Genomic DNA, 26,068 nt, shown 5'->3' with positions numbered 1-26,068 from the left:
CTTGCTAATAGCCTTGTACTGGCAGACTTGTCTTGAAGATTGTCCCATTGTTACTGTCTTATTTAACTGTAACACGGAAATACATTTGTCTCAAAAAATTATTTGAAAGTGAAATATTTCCATACCTCCCTGTATGTCAGCAGATTTCCAGCTGCATGCTATCACTGCATCTGCAGTGAATCATACAGAGTCATCAATTTAAGGAGAGAAGGAACGCTGGACATGTGAGGTATATTCAGATACTGTATTCCAACTATAGTATCAGTGTTTTCTTCAACATTAACTATCACACAGAAGCAGTCACATTAGCTTCCCAGTGGCATAAAACCTTTGAGGCTGTTTTGCAGTGGTTTTTTAATGTTTTAAGGAATGTAAGGGGCAAAAAGAATGCCATTTCACTGCTGATCCTATCACCACATGCAAAATAAAACAGCACCATGCCCTTAACATTCAACTGCATAACAATCTAAAACAAAAGTGAAAATTCTAATTAAAAACTTGTAACTGAAATATCTATACTAATAGTCAGTAAAACCCTTTTGAGGAATTTCAATGGTATTGCCATTGCTAGTTGGGACACAGGAAAATTTCTTCTACAGAGCTTTTGTTTTTTTATGAGACACTACCAGTTTACACCACTCTTGTATTGGCAGAAACTGATGGAATAGATTTTTGCTTCTTACCATCAACACAGGCTGGCCTTGCTCTTGTTGTACCGGCAATCTGTCCTTTTTTACATGCACAGCGAGCTGTTTGTCGGGCTATAGTCCTTCGGGGCTGACTGCTATCTCTGTCCAAAGTAACAATCTCACATGTACCTGCAGCCAGTTGACCTGGAAAAAGAACCAGCAACAGGTACCAGAGTCACTGAATGCACTACAGGCAATCTATTACAGCCGAATAGAGTCACGGCCCTATGTCACAGCAGACACTCCACAACAAATGGGCAGCCAGCTGATGGATATAATAAAACTGAGATGACATACAATTTTTCTTTGTGGTGGACGTATGAAAACCCCGCAAACTGGTTCTGTCAGAAAATGATTATTGTTCCATAAAAGCCAGAGAGCTGAGGTCACACAGGTTACTTTTACTTATGTCGCCTAAGTAAAGGAACAATCTGCTTTTACAGCAATGAAATTTAAATGGTGCGCTCTTTACGTACTTTCAGAAAAGAAATGATAAAGTATATGGAAAACAAAAAACTTCCCCACATGTCCATAAATATAATGAAGTCTTAACTACTTTGCGTATTGTTTTTGAAATAAAATGTCTTTCAAAGCATGCTCATGTTTGACCAGATTGTCAGTCCTTTGGCTCTTGCTTCATCTAAACGGAATGGTAATTCATTCTCTACTTGACTCACGGCTGAAGTAGCTGGTCTTCTTTCTTTTGCTAAATTTACTATGTAACCATTCTGCAAATGATAGTAAAATGGCACTGCCCCCTTAGCTCAGTAACATTGTTTGCTTTTTAGGGACTTGTCCAGTATCTATAGCTTTCCCTGAATACTAAGGAGACCCACACCACCTAATTCTGAATTTAGACCGTGCTACAGCAAGCAAAACAAAAAGTTGCAAAAAATTCTTTTGTGAAGAATATTAGTCTGAAGTGAATGTTAGACATTTAAAATTATGCGCTTTGTCTGGTACAACCAATAGTAGGGGACTGGTACACCAAAATACTACCTTTTACAAGCAAGAAAGATACATTATTGAATTTCAACGTGTAGTAAGACTGAAAAAAATCCCAGCTATCACTGTGAATACAAATACAGATAATTTCTGCATTTTATGGTACAGTAGTAAATAAAATTTCTATTGGGTTTTGTCTTTGTAGGCAATCAATTATAAACCTTCAAATGAATATGTGCAAAAATACATCTGAATCATAAGCTTACTATGTTTTGTTTTCATAAAAAAAATAAGATTGGAACAAATGCAATATTGTATCTATAAAAAAGTTATGCAGTTTAAATAGTATTAACAGTAAAATATTTTTATGCTGTTGAAATATTGAAAAATAACAATGAGACAAAAAGCAGAAATTTTGAATTTATATTAACATCAAAATTATAACAAAACAAACCACAAAAAACCCTAAAATATATATGAATGGCATTTAATTTAAGTCTAAAAGTGTAATGCTATTTCCGTATACTGCATTTTTTCCATTCAGAATACAAATATACCCAGTATATTCTTCTCAGAATCAGCTTACGATGCTTCTTATTGTGTGGATACTGTTTTGAAACTTTCAGAATAGCAAAATATTGTAAGCTTTCAACAGCATTGTGACTGGTTCACTGCTAAGCCACCTAAACTGTATGTTGCTGTGACTCCTACACTGCAGTGAATTACAACATGGTGAAACTCAGGATCTCAAGGATGAATATGGAACAAGGTACTCTACAAGTTCATGCAAATATAGAACATATATGTAAGTAATACACATTAGGCATTTATAAATACAGATATGATATTCACAATAGTGAACACTATCACCATAGTGTTTAATGGCTGCTGGCAACTAGACTTATAAGCTACAGTCAGTCCTGGGCTTCTGGTCTTTTCCACCCACTCTGTTAATAAAAACATCCTAGCACAAACATATTGATGAGATTTTTACCTATTATATGCTGGTTTTTTCTTTGTTTACTCTGAAAACTTGGGTTAGAAAGCAAAGGTTTAGTAAGAAAGATAGTGGCACATGATTTTCCAGATAGGGACAAGGGAAATTGAGCTACACTGAAACATCTTGAACCAAAAAAAGCATTATTTTTTCCCCCATCGCTAATATATTTCATTCTGTATTGCAGAAGTTGTATTGCTCCCAAGGAATACAGCTGTCTTAGTAGATCATGTAAAAAGCATATACTCAGAGGTGTGTTTAGACCTTGACCCCTTAGGCATTGGAACATCGTGATTATGGTCCTGCGCTGACAAGAGAAATTGAATGGAAACCAAAGAAAAAGTGGAAGCATAAATATGATATGTGTAAGCATTCCTGATGGTATGGGTTGCCATGTTCTCTACTACTTGTAGGTCTTTATACTACTGTAACTTTCATTAAAAGATATGGTAAATCATATAATCTAGGTGGATCATTACCTAAAACACCATTTCAGAGGAAAAAAAAAACAGTTTTACAGCACAGTGAAGGTGAGTAAGGACTATACTCAGAGAAGAAGAAAAATGAAGCTTTATGTCAAAGCTGATTTGTGAAAGCAAAAAGCTTTCCAGGGAATGCAAGCAGTGACTATCTATAAGAATGCCTATAGATATTTTTTTCTGCTTTTGGACCTGTCCAGTTTTAGTTCTGCATACGTTCATTTTGAGCTGGACTATTTGGTTTTTATTACTTTTTTCAGCTGTCTATTTTGTTTAGACATAGCAATTTCTTCCAGCAATAGTGACCTAATTTTTTTGATGAACTTCAAAATCTGGGATACCCAAATGAGAGCAATTGCTATCCAAAAATAATCACAGAATCACAGAACCATTAAGGTTGGAAAAGACCTTTAAGATCATCAAGTACAACCATCAACGCAACACCACCATGCTCACTAAACCATGCCCTGAAGTGCCACGTCCACAGGTTTTTTGAACACTTCCAGTGATGGTGACTCCACCACCTCCCTGGGCAGCCTGTTCCAATGTTTGATGACTCTCTCAGTAAAGAATTTTTTCCTAATATTGAGTCTAAACCTCCCCTGGTGCAACTTGAGGCCATTTCCTCTTGTTCTACCGCTAGTTACTTCGGAGAAGAGACCAACACCCACCTCACCACAACCCCCTTTTAGGGGGGCTGAATTCCTTTCAAGGAATTTTGTGCAGCTATTAAAAATAAGGGAAAATTGGAAAGATTTTAAAATGTTTCATAGAATTTTAGGGCTTTTTAAAAGATAATTTCTCTGTTGCCATTCTTTTTTCTCCAGCGGAAGAAAATTAAAACTTATTGTAGAGCTGCAGCAGCTCTACCCACATAGATGACATAAATACTTCCTGGTCATTGTGTCAAAGGGTGCAAAGATTACAAGTATCTTGAGCACTGCAACACAGTGTACATCTACTGTTACTTGGCTTTAGATAGCTATAAAGCATGAAAAGTATTAGTTACGGTTATAGAGGTCCATCTCCAGAGAGAGTCATCCTGTTCTAAAGCATGTCCTCTCACTAAGTAGAGAGTAAGGCTGCAGGAGTACGTTACTCAGATGACATGTATGCTACTTTTGCTTTTTAACAATTTAATATAGAAATGTAAGGTACGAAATGATGGAACAAAAGGATTACTCTCCTTGTAAATACCAAGTTTCAAGAATTAGGATACCTTTCAGTTTCAGGGTAGTTAACGTAGTGACCTCTTTCAAAGATGTTAAGAAAAAAAGGCCATTCATCTGTGAGCCTCTGCACGCTCTCCACTTCATTCCTAAGCACAGAGCAGAAATCTCAAGGCAGCAACGGGTGGAGTTTCACTGGAGCTTTTCCAGCTGAGAGATTAAGAGCCACAGTCTATGGAACAGTCATAAAGACTCCATATTTTCCGTAGATCATATTTATATACTTGCAGTACACAAAGCAATTCACCATCTTCCAACCTGAATGAAATAATCTTGGGGAATAAAAAGGCAAGCATAATCAGAGAACTTTGGATCATTCTAGCCTTGTCTGAAAGTTTTTCTTCCATGAAGAAAAAAGTAATTTTTTAAATTATTTTATGGACCAAGCATAAAGATTGTTTCAGAGTTAACACCATCCAGTTTTCCAAGTAAATGAGTGGGTATTTATTTGTTTCCGATATTGTTTTAATATTTATTATATATATAAAAGAATTTATATTTTATTAATATTTATTTTATAAGTTTATTTTAGTAATTAAGACCTCACTGGAAGTTATTTGATTTTGTGTTGCTACCATTTGGTTACTAAACATACAAAATGTTAGGGTTCTTTAATGCTCTTCTATAATGTACCACATTCTTAGGATGCTAATTGATACATCCCCTTCTCTCTCCCACCACAAGCACACATGCTTATATATGGAATTTTTTCAGGAAAAAGGAAAACGACAGGATTCTGAATTGAAAATGTAAGTCAAACTAAACCCAAAACTAAGACAAAAAAAACCCCACAACTGTTAAAATTCCAAATACAACAAGAGTAGGCTTTTGGCTTCTAGCTTGCACCCATGCACTTGTTTACAGTAATTACTGTACTCAGCATCTATTTTGCTTTTTTCTGAAAGAAGTCCTATCATAATTAGGCCTGAAACTGCTCTCTGTGAGACTTTCATGGAAGTCTGTAGGAATCAGTGAGTTTAGGTACATATATTTAGCAAATGGTGCAGGAAATATCTCAAGCTAAGCTATTATATTTTTAAAAGTTCTTTAGTACTCACATTCTTGAAAGAAAAGAGTTTCTTGTGTAAAAACTTAAAAGTAAATGGCATTTTTATGTGTATTACTAAGAGCCTTCTGTCAAATATAGGCCATTGCTGAAAGAATAAAGCTTTTGAAAGATTTGTATTTTCTGTCATAAGTTAAACCCTGAAATACCAAATATTTTCATATTAAATGAAGGGTACCTGGGATAATACTTTAGTTTTATGTGGAGGAAAATATTTCTGTTCTCTAATAGAAAATAAAATCTGCCTAATCTACATTGATTACAGCATGCAAGTTATAGATATTATGAATTTTTAATTTATGCATGCTGAAAAGCTAAAAACTTCCCTCAAACTCATTTAAAGAAATAAAATCAGATGATGAACTCATGGTATCTGTGGGTACAATAAAAATAAAACTTGATCTAAATATACAGGTCTTTCTAGGCTTTTAGATTTCATGCTCATCCAGAAAATCTACTTCTGAATTGTACATGCAGGCTTATATTATAGTTTCCATGAACAATTTTGCCATGCCTCACCAATTTGATGCCTAGCAACACCAGCTTTTTAGTTCAAAATGCATAAAGTTAGATGTTATTAAAAATCTTGGCTAGATTCAGATACTCTTTTGTCAGTGAACACAATGCAGGAGTTGTTTCAAAATAAGACCATAGAAATACATTCAGTAGTTTTCTATTACAATATTGAAGTCTTTCTGACAACAGAGTGATGCCAACTCCTAAGCAGAGCTGAATATCAACATTTCCTACTGAAATAAAGGAGAACGTAAGTATTTAGTGTAGCTCATGATTTCCAGTTTGATGTTAACTTGAATAAGCATATATTTAAGTGGAATTTGAAAAATTTTATATCCATTCTTAAAAAAAAAGTCCGGCATGAAGATCTCTTACACTGAACATCATCCAATTTCAGACAGTCCTATTACCTTTTCTTTTTCAATTTTAGTTCAGAATGTGAGAGAATATGGCAAGGAATTGGTTTGCCCCAAAGAATCACACTCATTGATAAGCTACAATAGCAAAATTTGTGGAAATCCAACTAATATAAAATAAGAAAGAGCAACTCCAACAAAGCTTCTGAAAAAACGTATTTAATCTAAAGTAATAGACCAGAATTGGCTCAGCTTCTGTAACTCAGTATGGAAAAAAACTGTTGAAACGAATCAGCACAATTTCAGAAAAACTATCAAATAAGAACATCGTTTCAATCTTCATTTATGCAATATAAGGGCATTTCAATTTTTCAATATAATATATTCTTGGAAATAAATACATTATTTCCCTTTTCTGTTATCGCTGTTATCAGTTACCACTGACATTGAAAGCATTTCTTTCCAAGATGGTTCGTGTATCATTTAGGACCTTGTATCTTTCTACTGAAACAAACGTTGTGGCTGTTTAAGCAACAGACTACACAAAACAATTCTTCATGCTAGTACAGTTAGACAATCTGTTTGAAATAGTCTTCACCAGTTTTTCTTGAGGGTATGATTGTGCTGTCAGTAGAAGACGACAGGACCAATGTCACTGTCTGAAACAAAAAGTAACTAATTTGGATAATCGCAATTTACTGGTGTAACCCACAAGTGCCCAGTAAACTAAAAAGCAGCAGACCAGATTTTTCAAACCTTTTCATAGATTTACTTCATTACAGCTTCAGAGCTATATTTGGCTGGAATCAGCCTTACCATGTGACCTCTGTAGCTTCCCAATCTTAAAAGTACTGATTCTGGACTTTAGTGGTGTAAAAGAAGAGAATTTGTCGCAGAAGAAGTGTTTTTAGTGCTCATTTTATGCAGGAAAACTCACTGTAGAACCCAGTTAAGTAAAACTTATGAATAACAAGAGAAAATACAATTAATACCTTCTGCTTTTTAAGAGAGAGTTTAAGTATTTTCAGAGTTCCACTGCAACAAAGCAGTACGTTATGTCCCCTTAGTAATTACTAATCTTATTGCAATTTTCAGACTACCACTTAGCCATCTCAAGCACATAAACAGCACAGACATTAGGAGAACAGGAAAATAGCTTTCAGCCCTTCCATTCTGAAACAAGCAGTATATTTTAATTAAGATAGATCCTGCTCTTCTAAATAGTTGCACAGGAAAGAAAATAGAGTCTGTGGAGATTCAAGATACATTCAGGACCCATTTTGAGATTTCTTTGTTTCCCAGATAAGACTAATGCCCTAAATTATTGCACCTGATACTGCTATTGTACATAATTGCTTAATATTTTGTTGCATAATTATGAATAATTTCCCCTATATCTTACTATTAAAAATATAAAAAGAAAAATAAATGTAAACCAAAGTTCAGTAAAAAACAACTTCAAGATTTAAGTTTCTGAAGGCCATTCTCGAACAGAATTGGTACAAAGGGGAATTCCAGACCAGAAAAGGCTTGAAAAATCAAGCCAAGAATGTATAAATAAACGCAGAAGCAAGGCATGTATATATATGAACCTACTTCTACATAAATTTGCCTATTTGGTACACTACTTGAAAAGTAATTCATGCTGATTCCATGGTTTTAGGACATGGCAATGCCATTTCTCAAATTCCTATACAGTCTCAGGTCAAAACTGACGCATTTATAATGCAGCATTTTACAAAAAAGAAAGAAAAAGAAAATCAGGGCTGAAGTACGGTATTGAGAGAGAAATTTATGTCAGGGCTGTGAGGGCTATGACAGGCCTCACCATCTCTGTCCGTCACAGCCTGCCCACAGACCAGGATCCCATTCCAGCCCCCCAGGGCCGTCAGCCCCCACCCCAGAGTGAGGCCACAGCAGGGCCTATCTCCAGCTCCCCACAGCCCTGCCCTGCCTGGCCATGGGCCCCACCGAGTCAGGCCCACCTGTGGGCCCGTGGCCTGGCCCGGCCCGGCCTCGGCCTGGCCCCAGGGAGGTGACTGGTGCCTGGGGCTGCCCCAGTGCCTCCCCGGCTGCCAGGCCCTGCCAGGTCTCCAGGGAGGATCTCATGGATTCCAGCACGGAGACTGGAAATCCATCAAGCTGCAGCGCCAGGAGAGCCAGTGACATTTGCACCCCTCATTTCAGCAACAGAGCTCACAGCTTCCATCTTTGAGAAACGTCTTTACCGCATATTCACACAACAACCAAATGAATCCCATTAATGTTGACTTCATGGATACTATAGAAATAACCCCCCAGCCTAGTAATTTCTGGGGTTTTGTATCAAGTTTCCATGTCTCTTTTTGGACAGTGACCTAAAAGCAGACCTTACAAATAAGGAAATCATATAACCAGTGCTACCACAAAGAAGTAGAAATGACAAGGCGTTTGAGTCCTTTCTCTTTAAGTACGTTCTGCCACTGTGTAAGTCAGTGTGAACTGCAAGTCTCAGCTACAGAGAGCTCCTCCAAGGAGGACCTGCAGCTCCAAGGCCTCCTGTTCATTCCTCTTCATGCAGGTTTAGTTAATTGCTTCTGCTGGTTACCAAAAGGAAATAACTGCATGAATTCAGGACTGAACCAAGCTATGCTTACTTGCGTAAGTTGGGAAGCGGCTGTCACTCTATTACTTCCCTAAAAATATTTAAAACTGCTAAAAAAAAAAAAGGAAAAGGAAAGAAGAAAAACACTCTTCCATGTCTTTACCAGCCTCTACATGTAAAACAAACCTAGTCTGTTCAAAAACAAACAGAATAGCCACAGGGGGAAAAATGTTATTGGAGGGATGCTGATATTTCTCTTGAGAAAGACAGGAATAAAAAGCACAGGTTTGTCTAAAAAGCTACTGACATTTGTTGGAGCCAGAAGCTGTATGTCGAGAAGGAACAAGTCTGTTGTGTTAGCAAAATATGTCACTGCAGGGAGCACGAAATCAGTTTGAAGGAACATGCAGATAAAGACATATATAAGTAGATATAACGTAGCAGCACAGGTAAACAGTTTTTTAACTTATTGGGTGTTCCTTTTTACAACTGAACTATTCGATATTCTAGAATGGCTTGAAAACTATTTACATATGTAACACAGACTTTAAAAAATCATACAAGTGCCCTTCCTACTGGTATCAAGACCGGCACTGCACAATCTGAGGCTCAACAGCGGATTTGGGGTAAAATTTGGTCCAGTACGGGTCATGTGGGACAGGAGAATCAATATGCTGAAGTTTTATTTTGTTAGATCATGTCTTACTCCTTGAAATGCAGCAATAATAACCCCAAACTTCTAATTACCACCTGCCAGGAAGTAAGTTACATCCTGTGCAACAAGAACTGTTTCATTGCTCCGTGCCTGTGGCAGGTTTGAAAACCTGGAGGCCAAAGCGTGCAGCTGAAAACAACTGCTACCTAACAATATCCAGCCTTGTTAACATGCCATATGCTAACTCATTCCTATGAATGAATAAAAAATTCAAATGATGGAATTTTTTTGTAATTTTTGTAGGGCAAACGTGATCACACTAAACCAGACACTGTACTCTTAGCAGATCTAAATAATTTCTTTAAAATAAGCCTGTTTATTTTGACTACTGTCTGTAACACTACTCTTCCTTTCTTGCAAAAGCCTATGACATGAAAATGTACTTTCTTTCTAGTGATGGCTCTGTGATGTAGTTGATTTTTTGGCAATCTAGATGGTAGGTTTACCCTGAAATCACTAGATAACAAAGTGTTCTAGCAGCTAGTGACATTCTTTTGCCATTTTTTTTTCACGGAAGAGTCTGTAAACGTTCACCATACAAAACATAGTCTTTCAAGACTTTGTGATACTGCACTTACTGAGAACATAGATACAACAGCTCACACATAACCACAGGGAAATATAAACTTATCTTAGTAACACTGCAAAAGTAAACATTGAAAAATGGAGGCACTGAAGTAGCACGGTACCCACATCCAAGAAGGAAACATATTTCAACAGTTTTTAATGTCTTACTATACTTGAGAAGAAATAATTCCACTGAATAATATATGATATTAATTAGAAGCATTATGGATGAACCCAAATCAGGTTTTGATGCTGAGAATCTTGAGCAGACAAAGGATCCTCAGGCCCAAAGCTTCAACACGCAGAATTTGCACCTCTTGAAGTGCCTCTCACTCTGCAGTGACTGTAAAGGAAGTTTATGGTGCATAGGTTCAATTAATCTGGGTGCTAGCATGAATTCTCAAATCAAGCACATCATAAGGATCAGAACAGAATAGCATGTATCTATCTGCTGCATCTGCTGTTTCTTCTTGCTTAGCTCTCAGAGTTTCATTACTGAGCACATAAGAACAGTGTAATGTTCCTCAGTGGTACCTGCCTCTCCGTGTTTACTGCACGGAGCAATGAAGTCCCTCATTTATGCCCTGTGCTGAGCACAAGCCCCACTATTGCATGCACATCACCAGGGTTTCAGCTAATTACATTGCCCTAGAAGTTACAAAATACAGATGTAGTATGCTATATAAATATATCCTTTCTGTTAGACTAATACCAGACTTTAGCACCGACTAGAGGAAGTGAACTTGACAGGCTCCTTAACTGATGAATTTGAGTGATGGCTTTCATTTTAAAGGTTTGTCTGGGAGCAGTGCTTTACACAAGTGTGACAGAGAAGTATGAGTATGCTGGCTATTATTCTCAGCTGTTCTACAGACTTGGAGGAGTGATTTTCTATGTGGGCCAGCTTCACTGCTGCATTTTCCATTTTTATCCGTTTTGCTGAAAATGACTTATGAAACAGGTGCGTGCTGAAACTAAAAGTCTTCATGGATGAAATCCATGATTTTTATATCCTCATTTCTAGTCCTCCAAAAAGATAACCATTTATGGGATAAGATTCTCTTCTGCACAACTCAGAGGAGAGTGACAGCAAAAGAACTTTTAAGTTGCTCACATATATCCAAAGTTGCCCAAAAACAGTGCAGTGAACAAGGACTACAGTCATCCCACCTACCTTGACAAATCAGTAAAGGGCTCAAGATTAGAGACATACACAATACCTCTTCCTGTGTCCCATTTATCAGGAACAATGTCTTCCATTTATACGACTAAGTGTTCAGTCATTGCATACTCATAACATCCATTATTTCACCTCTACACTGTATAGAGGGGCTTGCGCTCAAAGAAGATATGTCATGTATGTTCACACCAGATGTAGAATTAATCTCAAGACACTGAAAAGCTCAAAACACTTTAAGTGTACAAATCCATTCTTGTGTTAGACTTAGCAACTGTAAAATAGACACAAACAAAACTATTGACAGAAGCAAAACTTCAAGGTATTTGTTCATACCATAGAAGGCAATTTTTAAAAGTCTTTACACTGATGACCTTTTAAAAAACTTTAAATTAACCTTTTTTATTAGTAGTACTCCCTCTATAGCAAGCTCCATCTTTTTATGTACTGCTTATCAGTTTTACTAGCTAATAAAAAGTTAAATTATGCTATCAATTTCCCAATGAATGCCTAATAAATAATACTTCCTCAGATCAAGGTGCTTAGCAAAAAGGAATGAAGATGAGGCCTGTCACTGTTTTACTCAGCATTTTCATGAGCTAATTTTACTATTACTCATTGTGTACCATCCTGAAATATGCTTCCTAAGATATAGAATAAATTGTAGTTAAAAGTTTTCTAAAAACAAAAAACCATGTACTTAGACAAACACACACACATATATATGCATGCACATATACTTCACAGAAGGATGTGTTGTACTATATGACATTGAAGTTGAAAATGATTTGGGATGTATTGTTTCTCATATTGATCATAATATTTAAGCAATTTGCCAAGACCCTTCACAAAGCTATTATACTAACACCACAGAGTGAATCAGTAAGTCTGCTCTCTCTGAAACCGTAGTCAGTGGATGCAACATTTTTACTTTACAATATACAACTTTTAGTCCAACCCAGAGAAAAATTTCAAAGTAGAAACTACCTGTGTAAAGAGTATTCCCACAGATTTTTAAGGGAATGCCATACGCAAAAAAAATGTCAGGTCGGAGACTGGCATTAGCTATGATTTGCATTGTTTGTTCTCAACTACTTGCTAGAACTTTACCACCACAACATTGGCTGTAGTAAGTATTTCAGTGTTCTGACTGTGTCTGCTGGATGACACTAAATTATCCTCTCAAATTTGGGATTAAGTGTATCATAAACCATCATAAACTATATTCCAACTTTCCTCAGCTATGTCTCTAGGAAGAAAATCTAAGAGGATATGAGATTTGATCAGCTCCATGGGTCACACTGAAGCAGCGCTGACCTGAAGTTCTCTGGTGCACAGGAGAACATGAAAGCTGTCAAGTTAAAGAGCACTGAGCGTAACCCAGTGCTGTTCCTCATCCAGAGGAAATGTTGGAGAACCATTAACATTATGGAGACGCAATTCTCATTTTCTGCCTTCCTTTTGGAGAATATACTTAAATTGTTTAGGTCAGTGATACTTACACTGTGTTTCTGCTGTAGAGGTATGTAGGCAGGAGAAAGTATAAAATTTATGGACAAGAGAATGATCCCACAGGGATGAGTAAGAAAGCGGCAAAGAGAGATTTATTGAATGAATGTTTGCACTCACCAGATATAATAAAACTTGAATGATACCATGCAATTCATGTACATATATGAGATATACATGGTCATGTTGACCACTTATGGCCTGCCCTTCATATTTTAATTTTCCCAATGGCAATATAACGGTTTGAATGAAAACTGAGGATAAGCTCATAGGAATCAGAACAGAAAAGCTGGCAATAAATATTTCATTAAAAAAGGGTTTCTGAAAGGCCATATAACCTTTTGTCTAAATGCTTCAAATCCAAAATGTATTAGGTTCAAACAAAATAAAGTTATTTTAATTAGGTATAGGTAATTGAATTTATACAGCAACCATTAAAGGGAGAGTCATTATGACACTAAGACAAATACAATCATTCAGACTACAGATTGCATAGGGTATCTTTAGAGAAAATAGGCCAATGCAAGCATGTATTACCTACGGGACAACTAAGGGTAGCGAACTGAATGATTAATCACAGCTGTAACTACACATCACATTATTTGTGTGTATATATTGATGCACATACAAGTGTATTCTGGTCTCATGTTGGGGAGGAAGACAGTATTTTGCAATAAAGAAGAGAACATCACTTAACCTCGCAAGAGAAATGTGAGCCTGGTTATATACAGAAAGCAGTGATTGTGTTACTATCATTAAGAGGAAAGAATGTATGAAATAACAATTACACCGTCTTGGTTTAAAACAGGAATGACAATCAAAAGACTAGGATTCAGTTTCTGATGCTGCTATATATCTTCTGTACTGGCTAACCATTTTACTCTTGTTAGAAGGAGGATACAGCACTATTTTCAGTGAAACTACACAACCATAAAACTCACAGTAGCCCAGAGCTGAAGCCATGAGAATTGCAGTATTAATCAAAACTCAGTTGTTCTAAATCTGCTGAAATCTAATGAATTAAAGAACTACGATCCTTCACTAGTCTTAAGTGAAAACAGTTGTACAATTTGTATACAACATGAATCTTTGCACAATGACTAATCCTGCTCCCAGTAAAATCAGTGGAAGTTTTACTACTAACTTCACAGACAGCAATTTCAACAGAATAATGAGAATGTCTCCACACTCCCAGTACCAGCCCTTTAGCAAATTGGTGTTGCATCTTAAATAACTGTGATTCTGACTAAGGACGTTTGTCAAATGAATTCTTATCCAAGTGAAAGCTCTGTTTGAAGAACCATTCACTTTGTATGACTTTGTATATATCACAAGTCATAGCAGCAGCTCTGAACAAAGGTGCTCTGGGATCAGGAAGCAGGGATAGATGCAAAGCCAACGGCGCACTCCTTCAGTGTTGTACTTGGCTATGCACTGTATGACAACTCCATGGTCTCTACATCTTTTTTGGACTAGATGACCTCCAGGCACCCCTTCCAACCTAAATCATTCTATGATTAAATGATTCAAACAATGTACCAGTATACACTAGTGTACACTGTGTCTATACACTAGTAGACACTGTGTCTATACTCTCGTATACATAGCTGCTTGCTTATGGCTGTTGAAGCTTTAGTATTTAAAATATGTGAATTTGGTTCACCACTTCTATTCTAGTAATTTCAAGTAGACAGCTTCTCTTTTCTACTGCTTCCTGATTTCATATATTAATATCAATTTGCCATAACAGAACTGCTCTGTTGATAGGAGATAAGGTTATTCCAATATCATTCCATTTAATACCTGAATTCTGATATCTTCAATCAAATGAAGCTGGTAACTGCTGGAAAAGCAAATTCAGTAAAAGATCCAAAGATCTTTATGAGTAAAGTGTATACATAAACTATTTCTGACTATGCAAAACTCAAGAGAATATAAAAGTATATGTATTATATAAATAGTGTGTATACATATAGTAACTATGTATAATATATAACAAAATTGCGTATACTTTAAAATTGTTAAATATATGTTTTATAGATGGACTATAGATGAGATCTGCTAAGAGAGAAGAGTAAATTATGGATAAAATATATAGATTGTGAAAGGATGTTTTGAGGCACACATATTGCATCATGTTGACGTATATGCATGGCTCATAGAAACCTTATGCACAAAAATGTATATATTGCTTCTAACTCACATTTTCCTACTGAGATCAGCAATACTATTTCCCATGCTATGTACCCAGTTGTAAATGGCTATACAAACACAAAGCAGTGAAGAACCAAGCCTTTGAACTGCAAAGAAGGGGAAATTTGGCTCCATTCTCAACAACAAATATTTAATGGTTCCCTGTTCCACTTACATCTCACAATCCTTCCTACCAATTGTCTTTTTCACCAACCCTAGAAGTAAAGACAAGAAAAAAGATCAAGACTGGACTGGTTGCTTAACCCTTCACATAAACCTCTGCGAAGTCAGGCAAATGGTATAAAGTTAGAACACTTTTTCTCCTCTTTTTTAATACGATTATGTAACTGATATGTTGCATCCTCAATACGCAGTGAGAGTTTCATAGTGATTACTGAGATTGTATATACAATCTTATACACAATAAATGCATGCCCATACACACAACACACACAGATGCGTATCATAGCCTGGGCTAAGAAATGTCTCAAGTTCTTTTGCTTTCCTCTTAATAGAAAAATTACTTGATAATAGTTACTGTGTGATCAGGATGAAAGCGGTAAAAAAAAAAAAAAACAGTAAAAAAGAGAAAACCCTCAAGATATCTAGGCAACCAATCCTTTCCACATTGCAATAGCTCTTTTGAGTGAAGAGACTTCCTTGGAGTTGGTGAAAAATAAGAATCTTTGCCAAAGTCCCTTGGTGACAAAGGACACAGATTTTGATATTTCAGCCCTAAACACAAAGAAGTAGAGCTAGCAAATCGTAAAAGAAAAGAAATTTATTTAATAATCTGATAAGATTTTACCTTCCATTTTTCCAGTGGTGGAGCTGTATCCAGTGACAGTGTAAACATTTTACTTTGCACAATATAAGAGGCACAATAGAAGAGTGTAATTAGCACTGGAAAGACATTCTCAAGGAAGTACTTTGATTTCAAAAGACTGTTGGAGTGATTGTTACCCCTGCTGTGCTTGGATTCTCTCTTGATGTGCATAAAGTGTGAATGCAGAACGCATTATTATGAAACTCACTTGTCCTTGCATTTGTGTGCTCATTGCTTTTGCCATCTTGTGGTGATCAAAAATAGAAACCTACAGAGCAGCATATAATTCACACTAGAATAACATTGCTGCATTTTTTAATGAATTCTTCAGTGCACATGCTGAAGATCCACAACTCAAACTATGCTCTGAATTTTGTCATTTATTTAACAAATGTGCATTAATTTTCCTTTTAAGGTTGAGCTTACTGAAAAATACAAACTATATTCTAAACACTCAAAATAAGCACAAATGTTACATGACTTAATAATGTCTTCCAAAGGATTTTACCAAAATACACTGTGAGATTTTTTTTTAAAGGAAGTGAATTGCTGATATTCTCTCAGCACATATAAAGGCAATACCTTTATAAAAATTGCCATGTAGCCCAACTACAGAACAGTTTAATGTGTGATAAAAGAAATTGCATTTGGACTTCATAAACCAGTCAATAATTAGTTACAGAACACAGTCATTTGCAGGCTTTAGTTTGTGGTGTCTTCTTTAAATTATCAAGGAAGGCAATGAATATAAAGTGTCTACCGCTCCTAACTTTAACTTTTAAAAGAAGTAGCACATTTTTGAGTTAGTGGTCCCAAGGGAGAGAAGATGAGGCCTTCTGTTGCTAAGCAAGAGTTTGCCAGTTATTTCAAGCTTTAGCTGAGTACAAGCAATAATCACTACTGCCTGAAATATATTGGAATGAAAGTACATGGGACCATTCATGACACTTCATCAGCATGCAGGAGGCAAACAGAGTGACTGCAGTGATTGAATACAGGCTCAGACTACTGGCTTTAATCTCCATCTTATTCATTCAGCCTTTACTTTTGGCACAGCTGTATGATAAACACTCTGACATTCTTCCTTGCACACCCTCCTTTGGAATCCCATGATTGCTGTGTGCATGTTTGTTACGTATTTAAGGTGGGGAAGAGAATCATATGTCTACCCCCCACCCAAAAAAATGTGATAAATATTTAGATATGGGCAATCTACAGGTTTAATACTGTTACTGTCAAAGCACTGTTATTTTACCAAAGGGGAACTAAGTCACGTTCACTTTGCCCCTGCATACTTAAAACAAAACAAAGTAAATTTATAACTAATACTAATTCTTCCTGCCACTTTCTGTGTAAAATTGCATATATACAGTGAATGTATATGTTTATAATAAATAAAGTACAACTGGCTTACAAAGTATTTCACAGAATTTTAACACTACTGCTGATGCTAACAAAATTCTGATGTTAAAGACATTACACTTCATTACTCAGTTTTGGAACTTTTGTTTGTTTTGTTTTGTTTTGTATTTTTGTTGTATATCACTCACCTTCTCGCCAAGAAGAACTCATATGCAGTTCCATACCACAAGTTCCCTGAATTTGCCTTGGCTTTGCATCCAGCAGGTACTAAAGGTCCTGAATAACTTAGGGCCTAATTTGTAGCTTAAACATATTATGGTAAAGTTAATGCAGTTACATATGTAAAGCCAATAAGCAGTAGCAACCTCTGCAACTCTGCAACTGGGTAGCAATTGTTTTGTTGATGTGACACTTGTGTCTAAAAAACCCCATATTTTTATTACTCCTTCCTCATATTAAAATACCTAATAGTTTTGGGAAAAGCTGCCTGGCCTGCTTCAAGACATTAGGCTGAATTCTCCTGCTCAGTATGCCAGACTCCCTGCAATGACAAGCCTGATACACAAAACTATCACAGCTTTTCACTCACTTTTTGTATTGAAATTGATTCTGTTTGATCACTACAACGGTTGTAATTTAATAAAAAAGGTAATCTTAAGCCAAACAAATTCTGTAAGGAACCTATTTAATACTCTTTGCTCTGACTAAGATGGGAAAGCATTTGCAGTTTAGCTGACTGAAGGCACGTGGCCATCCCTTAATGTTCAGAGATAAGTGGGACAGAGCCCTGTGGAGGGCTGGTTCTAGAGTGCCTGTTACTCATGTGAAGATGCCATTTCTCTTACACTAAGTTTTATGCACTACCAAAGAGTTGCTGAGCAGCCAACATAAGAAAAATAAAGACGGAGAGAAAAAACCCACACCCTGTTCGCGCAACATTCAACACCATCTCTTTCAACCAAGTAAAGAACAATTGATAGGCTGCCTTGAAATCTGGAGAGAGCAAACAGATGACTGAGTGAAGGAGATAGAAAAGATGAACTTTGCCTGTTCCCAGGGAGATGAAGAAATATCCGTGGGATAGCTGAAATAAATCTTTTAAAGAAAAAATACTCAGTCAACTACAACGCCACCTAAAGGAAGGGATCTAAAATCTGTCGCCGGAAAACAAAGCAAATTCTGCATTTTCTATTCTCTCCTTATATCCAGGTAGAACTTGCAATAAAGTCTACTAGATTTCTAAAGCATATGAAACATTTTTTGATTCAATTGTTACCAAAGACAACAACAGAGAAGTGGAAAACTAAGTATTTGAAAAGACCCTCTTGAGCTTTTCTGTACATAAGCAGCAGCAAACAATCCAGCACCTTCCACTCCTAAGTACTCTTATCATATTATGCCCTCTTAAGGAACCAGTTTTATTACCTCTTTACTTCAAACAGAAAAAAACCACACCTTGGATCTGAAAAAAATCATCCCATCTATTGTGAGAGATGAAAATCTTCTAAGCAGCAACAACAAAGGAATACAACACACATAGTAAGACAGACTAATCTTATGACCTGTATAACCTCATGGAAAAAGTAGCTAGGATGGCTCCATCTCCATTGTACTGCAAATACATTAAATTGTCAGCTAAAGACTGATACCACTATATCTATTCAACACTTTCCTACTGTGACAGTTCTCTCTTTCCTGAAAACAACCATTCACTAGTAGTAACTGGTCAGTAATATTAAATGATGTGACTATACCGACTCACATTATGGTTTTTTTTTTATTCTTTATTTAAAAACAGAGAATGTCACCACCACAAAAACACCACAAGTTTCAGAGCCCACTCCAAAATGTTCATACTGGCTGCTTAATTCAAACAATTTCTCCTTAATTAAAAACAACAGGTTTCCTTGCCAAGAAGTTAAATGTACTACTAAAAAAAAAAAAAAAAAATCACAACTGTTCAACAGGGTGCACAATCTGATTTGTTTACAACAGATATGAAAAAACCCCGTTCTGTTCATAAGACATCTACCTGTTAAAGTAACTGTTCTATTAACTGTTCATATTTTTAATGCAGAAGTAATTTAGGATGCATTTTAACTGGTGGGCTAACAGACTAACAGACCATAGAAAAGGAAAACTGACAAGTTATTGCAGGCAACATACCAGCTTACTGGGAATATAAATGATGAGTATCACAGGAGACATCATCAGTGCATTGTGACCTGCTTAAAAAAAGAAAAAGTCTTATTTTTTTGATTCCAGCAAAGCTAGATCTTCCTTTTAACACCATCCGGCAAAGCAGCTTGATCTCCTTCTTTTTCTCCATCTTGCTTCCTTTCCTTATTAAATGTAGGGCAAGAGCAACCTTGCTTCCCAATGTCAGGATTTATGAATTCCCATTCACGGTGCCCAAAGATTTGCAAGGCAACTATCCTGACCTTGGTTAAAAAGAAAATCACTCTTGAATGAGTTTAATGAGGATTTGAAGAAATGGCCTTGGAGGTGTAGTTTGAATGAAAATGTAATAGTGTCTACATTTTGCCTTGTACCTTCTGAGAAGGCATGAGACAAATTATATTCAGCATTTTGCATTTGCTCCTTTCAATCCCCACACAAGTTGCTTACACAAAGGAGCTAATAAAAATTGCCTAAATGAGTCATTATTCCTTTCATCTGCAGTTTTTCATTCCATTTTTTTTCTGTTGGCTCCAGAAATAATATATTAAGACAATAGAACAGTAAGTCAGTATCACTGTGGGTTACTGTTAAGTTATTAGACTTCAGAGGCAGCTGATGATTGTTGATGTCTGAAATGTTTCTTTTGATTTTAGCCGGAAAGTATCTTTTTTACCGCTTAACTAACAAATCAAACAAATTCTGTTGTTTTTTTTTTTTTAATATTTTAGGGCAATTGTGTTTTTGTTTTAAAACACACATCACTGCTCCACTGAAATTTAGATACCTACTCTGCCTTTAAAATAAACTAACTCATTAACAAAAAGTAGCTAGTGTATTTTAGTACTTTTTCACCCTTTAAATACACTTCAGACATATGGCCTTAGTTGTCATGTCCTCTTTTCGAATGTCATGGTCCGTAAATGCCATCAATCTGAATTTTAATTGATATTGCACAGACATGTCAATGTTAATTACAGGACGGATATTTAGTTACCTGAATAAACTTGTGTAGCTAACTACTAGACATAAAGCTAAGTAACTAATTGTGTAAGATACAGCACAACAAAGCCACATGCTAATCAGGGGACAATCAAATCAGGTGAGTAAGACCTCAAGAGCCCAGAATGCTCTGTAGTATTTCTCAGGAAGACAGCAGGATTCTTCCATTGACTTCAGCAAGAACTGTGTAAAAACCCTGTATGATACTATCTTTTGCTCATATAAACTAGTCTAAATTCAGTGTTGAGAGATTCATACCACTGACACAAATGGTTAAATGTAATTTTTAACATGTCCTTCTATTGTACTAATTTACATGCCCCCACAATCAGAGTTTGAAAAATCACAAAAATGGTGCCATTTGAATGTAATCGTGTTCTCCAGCTGCTTGGAGTGCTCTCAACTGCTTCAGTGCCTGACCAGAAGAGCATGAATGAAAAAAAAAAAAGTAATATTTCCACCTCTGTGTAATAAAACTGGAAAATAAAAATCTGTATCAGAAGAATGCTAACCTATATTCTGCAGGTACAAGTTTAAAAACTACATGCTAGGAGAAATACTTTTAAGCAGAAGTCAGTGCCAACCTTAGTTGGAATAACCTGTGTTCTTCAGACTTCACAGCTTGTCTCTTTGAAAGTTCTCTGGCAACATGTGCTTTTTCACATTTGTCAGCTAAATCAGAGATCCAAATGCAAAATATAACGTTAAGGAACAGTGAGTGCACTTGCGATACTCCTTGGCGAAATCAGGTACACATAAGGCAATGACTGTATTACATGGAAGTATAAGCACACTCTAATGTAACTTTGTTAAACTAATTTAAATACAGAAGATCAGTATTCTCTCCTAACATCAGTGCATACTACTGATATTTTGCTTTTCAGAAAACTTAGCTATCCCTAGGTATCAATGAAACAAGAGACATGACAACTTGGCACAGTATTTCAAATCACATGCTATTATCCTACTTATTCACAATGCTGTACAAGTACAGACACAGAAGTATGGAAAACCGGCTACACAAACTGTGTGTTCCCCTGATTACGAAACGGAAAGCAAGCCACTTGCTTACATTTCAACTGTGACACACCAAAACAGTTCTACTGAAGAACTTAAACCAGTAGTTTCCAGGCTCTTTGGACTAATTTCTTATTGCACTCTGCAAAATTCTCTGCAAACAATCAGTACAGCTGCAGGGAGGTAAACAGCAAATTCTATTGTAGTGTGATTGCACATATCTGCTGCAGGTTGTGGACCAGTGATAGCCTGCAGACAAAATCTGGGGATCGTTTGTTTACGTGGCCTGCCACAAAAAGTTTATTTAGAATAAAGTTCAGGTTTTGTTTATGGGGGCTTTTTTTGTCTGTTTGGTTTTTTGTTTGTTTGTTTTTCCCGATGAAATAATAAACCAGTACATCATACTGCTGAGTTGTTATATCTGGTGTTCAGAGTTTCAGAAATTAGGTGATGTTGAAGAAAAATTCTGAGGCAAAGGACTGATGATGCGGTAACATTTGTACATGCCTTATAAAGAAAAAAATATGTAAATACATGATATGATGCCCTAAGCAATCACTTTCTCATAATATTGAGATAGCCCATACGATAATGATTAGTTTTGCACTTGCTAAATGCTGCCAAGGATCTCCGAGTCCCAGGGAGCAAAGCTACTTTTTAGTAAAAACTGTGCTGTGGAGTGATAGTGTTTATAACAGTGAATGCCATCAATGAACAGTATTTTCATCAGCAAAAACTACTGGCTACCCCAAGTAGTTAAGTCAGAAACAACAAGCACTAAAATTAAGTAAAATTTTACAAAATGCTTGAAGGGCATTGCAGCTGCAAATCCAGCTACATGCTTGCCATTCAAACCACAAAGTACAGGTACAGGCATTAACTGAATATATATTATATATTCCCTCAACACATAAATTAAGAAGATTCTCAGCAATACGGAGGTCTTTTAGCACCAGGTACATGACTAACTCTAGTCGTCTCTTCTGGGCAATACATTAGACAAGAATATTTTGAAAACTTTATCTTTCTCCATGTTGCTTAAAGATTTGCACCAGATTTTGAAGATTACTACAGGAAATTGTGACAGATTCCATCTGGTGTAAGTCAGTGCCATTCCACTAAAATAAAATAAATTACAAAACCAAAAATCTTATCCTTTCAGGGAAAGCTTTAAATCATCTTAAAATATATGTATATGCTTCAATATTAATCCTACCTTTGTGAAGATATGGTTTATATCTTCAACTTCTTTAAACACTTCTTGCATTTACATGTCAATCATATTAGACTAGAAAAAATAGTACTTCAAAAATTGTTGAACTAAAAATAAAAATTTCTTTCCAACGGCATCTAATGGTTATTTTGTTTTATAATGGTTCTGTTTAAAAAATACATAATATCTTCGGATAGAATGCAAATATCACTTTTGGCAACGTTTTTTTCCTACTTGTTATTTACTTTTCTCTGGTAAATTTAGCATATGGCTGCTGAAGGCCTCTAGTGCATTTATTTTTCAGTTCCTACTCTCCAATTTGTCTTGAACAAATTTGCTTTTCTTATTTTTCTGTCACATAAGTGCATTGACTAGTATGATTATGGTCAGATTCAATTTGTAGGTTTTTTGTCCCTCATTCATTCATCTTGAACATTTTCAAATGATGGAAATCTATCTTCTTAAACATGTCATTTAATTAAATTTTAAATATTACTTTGGACTTTAACTATTATTTTGCATAACCTAAGCAAGCAAAACAGTGAAAGGAAACATTTTGACTGTGAATTTACAATGCATTAATTAATCACAGGTTGGAGAAGTAAGACAATCTACGCATCTACACAGGTACATATATAGGGTTGTATAGCAAGTAACTGAGGCAATGCTCAGATAAAGATGTTGTGAACAATATCAACTACAACAATAAATAAATAGACGTTAATTTATACATAAGTGTCTGAACTTTAAGAGCTTTGAAATTTAAGGTTATTGCTGAACACGAGCTTATTTCAGTAGGAAACATGCCTTCGGGACAGTAAGTGCTCTGAGGTCTCCTATTTGAATCTGTCCCTGTCTTACTCAAGCTAAAAATAAAGGGAGATGGTGGGGGGAAGAAAAATAGCCTTCAGTTCAAGAATGTTACGAATCTCATACTCCTCTCCCAGTAGCATCAGGTAAAAGAAAGGTATTACACTTTCATAACTCAACTAAGTTATACTCTACACTATATTCTATACAATTCTGGGGGTTTTGTTACTTGTACAAGAGAAACTGCTATGGTGAAATACAAACTGTTCTTCCTCAAGATGAAGATTAAATTATTGTATCTACACGTGATTGTTTACAAAACAAACAGATAATGTTTGTAGATATTAAAGTTATATGTATACTCATAACATCATAAGTTACTTTATTTTAAGTAAAGATTAAAATGTATTCTGTTTGTTCTTTAATACAAAATTCAACACATGCTCTGTATGTTATGGAAGCGATTAAAGGGATTTATGAGGAGAACAATCTTGCCCTTGCCAATTGCCTTTAAATAGTCTATTTTGAAAGAAATAAATTATTTAGGACACAACATTAAACTGTGAACCAAAGCATAATTAATCTGCATCCTGATTTTGCTTAGCTGTAGGAAGAAACAGGAATTGTTTAAACACATATTCTGAACTGTGTCAGAGCCTACATGGCCTACAGAGAAACTCAGACGGGCATCTTTGAGATATCAAAGTATCTTATAACAGCATTATAAGAGCTCTGCTGACAACCATGATTAGCTGGAGCATATGCTGACCTCTTTCAGTTAACATCACTCCATTCTGCTACTATACATGAGATGAGACAAACTAAACAGCCCAAAGGATCTCTTCTAACTTTGGAGGAATATGCACATTCTCTTTCTTTCTCATTTAGAATCCTGCAGCAATGTAAAAGAAAGGTTATTCGCTCGTTAATTCCTGCTTCAAAACATTTTCTCTATATGTATTCACAGTGCAGGGTCCGTACACCCATGTTGCTTCAGAAGTACACATGGCAAATGAGTTCCATTCCCCCACCTCTCCACAGTACTAGTAATGAATCAGAACTACACCCAGGTCCTAGGTTTAAAATGTCCAAGGGGACGGAGGAAAAGTTGTGAATTTACAACCAGATAAAACACCTGAGGAAGAACTGCTAGAGACAAGTGATCGTTCTCTCATGATGTTCTGTTACGCAGTGGTAGATCTAAGCAGTAGTCCCCACAAAGCATCATATATTTGAAGAACAGTGTCAGGATCCAAAGTTGAGGAAGGATTGGAAAAGGTCTCCTGCAAAAGCAGCATCACCTCAACAGGTCTGTAAAGGTTTGGTGGATTTCGGAATGAAGCTCTAGGTGGCAGCTAGATGTGCAGCCTCCGTATGCTATGGATGGAGGCATTCTGAAGAAAATAAGACAGCTATGTTAATCTAAGGTGGCTCCAGTTCAGCAGGCAAACTGCTTCCCACATGGTTAGCTATCCAGTAAGACAATCTGTTGAAACAGCTGATTTCTAGCTCACTTTGTTGTCATACGGACAAACAAGGATTCTTCCTGAAAGGCCTCATCCTGGCAATGTAAGAAGAGACAGCTTGCCTGGGAGAAGTGTAAGAAGAACTAGCACATACACTGGGGCAAATATAGGCAGCCTTGGCTTAAATAAAATCCAGTGCCTTAGTTAGAAAATAAAGGGTGTTTTCTGAGGATAACATATCACAATAAAATGTGGGGGGAGGATGGTGTAAATATGCATATACACCATATTCACATATAAAGAATCAGACACAAGGATCCCAATTTCTCTTGGTTGGAAAGGAATATCCTTAAGGGAAGATGAAAGAGGCTAAAGTTGTCTGAAGGCTCAAAGGGCTGCCCACCTCTAATCTAACAGTTAGGTTAAGGTATGGACTATGTTAACGTACTGGAGCATATACTATTCGTTTCTCTGACTGAAGATTCACAAGTATGTTTTGTAGGACCCCTGAAGCTGGTCTGGCTCTGTCATTTCCTTTTGATGTTGCAGCCAAAAACACTGACTTCAGTCCTTCTTCACGTTCCATTTATGTTCCTGTTTGCTATGGCTTACACAGTTTGCAATTACTTAACTGTCATTACATGGGTAAACCCCTGGTTAAATTATCTGGTGACTGATGCAGCATCCCTCATATCTGCTAGTGGCTTTTAGTGAGCCACACAACCAGAAAGAATTTCGTGTTCTTTTTTCTTCCTCTAGTACAAGTTGCAAAATATGGATTTGGTGTACATTATTTGTAGCTGAGGTCCTTTCTACACATGGACAGAAAGCCTGACACATCTCATTAGTGTGAGCTCCAAGACAGTGATGCATATACTGAGCTTCAAGGTCAACTACAAACTCTGATCTCTGAGATCACTGAAGTGAAATATCCATCCAAGGAAAGAGGAATTCATCACTATTAACTTTTTAAAAGTACATGGAACTGAGGACTGATCCTTACATCCACTATGTGCTAACCCACAGGGAGATCTTGAAGAGCTCTTCACTATCCCATCAGGAAAGGATGATTAAGCAAATAAACCATTTAGGAGCTATTTAGACACACATTATATAAGCAGATAACAGTCCACTGCTGTAGAAGACAAGCCCTATAAACAAAAACAGCAAAA

General features: G+C 36.3%; 1 protein-coding gene across 1 annotated transcript in view; it reads right to left on the bottom strand.

Annotated features, from left to right (window-relative positions):
- The window catches only part of TAFA5 (TAFA chemokine like family member 5), a 431,534-nt gene that overhangs the window by 173,773 nt on the left and 231,693 nt on the right, over nt 1-26,068 (bottom strand). The window contains exon 2 of the mRNA XM_082013933.1: nt 684-833. Within this exon, the coding sequence (XP_081870059.1) occupies nt 684-833 (150 nt within the window). The remainder of the gene's footprint in view (nt 1-683; nt 834-26,068) is intronic.

Source organism: Phaethon aethereus (assembly GCF_964289735.1).
Source record: "Phaethon aethereus genome assembly, chromosome: 1".
Classification (NCBI taxonomy): Eukaryota; Metazoa; Chordata; class Aves; order Phaethontiformes; family Phaethontidae; genus Phaethon; species Phaethon aethereus.
The sequence above is the reverse complement of the archived record's forward strand: the minus strand, read 5'-3'. Positions and strand labels throughout refer to the sequence as shown.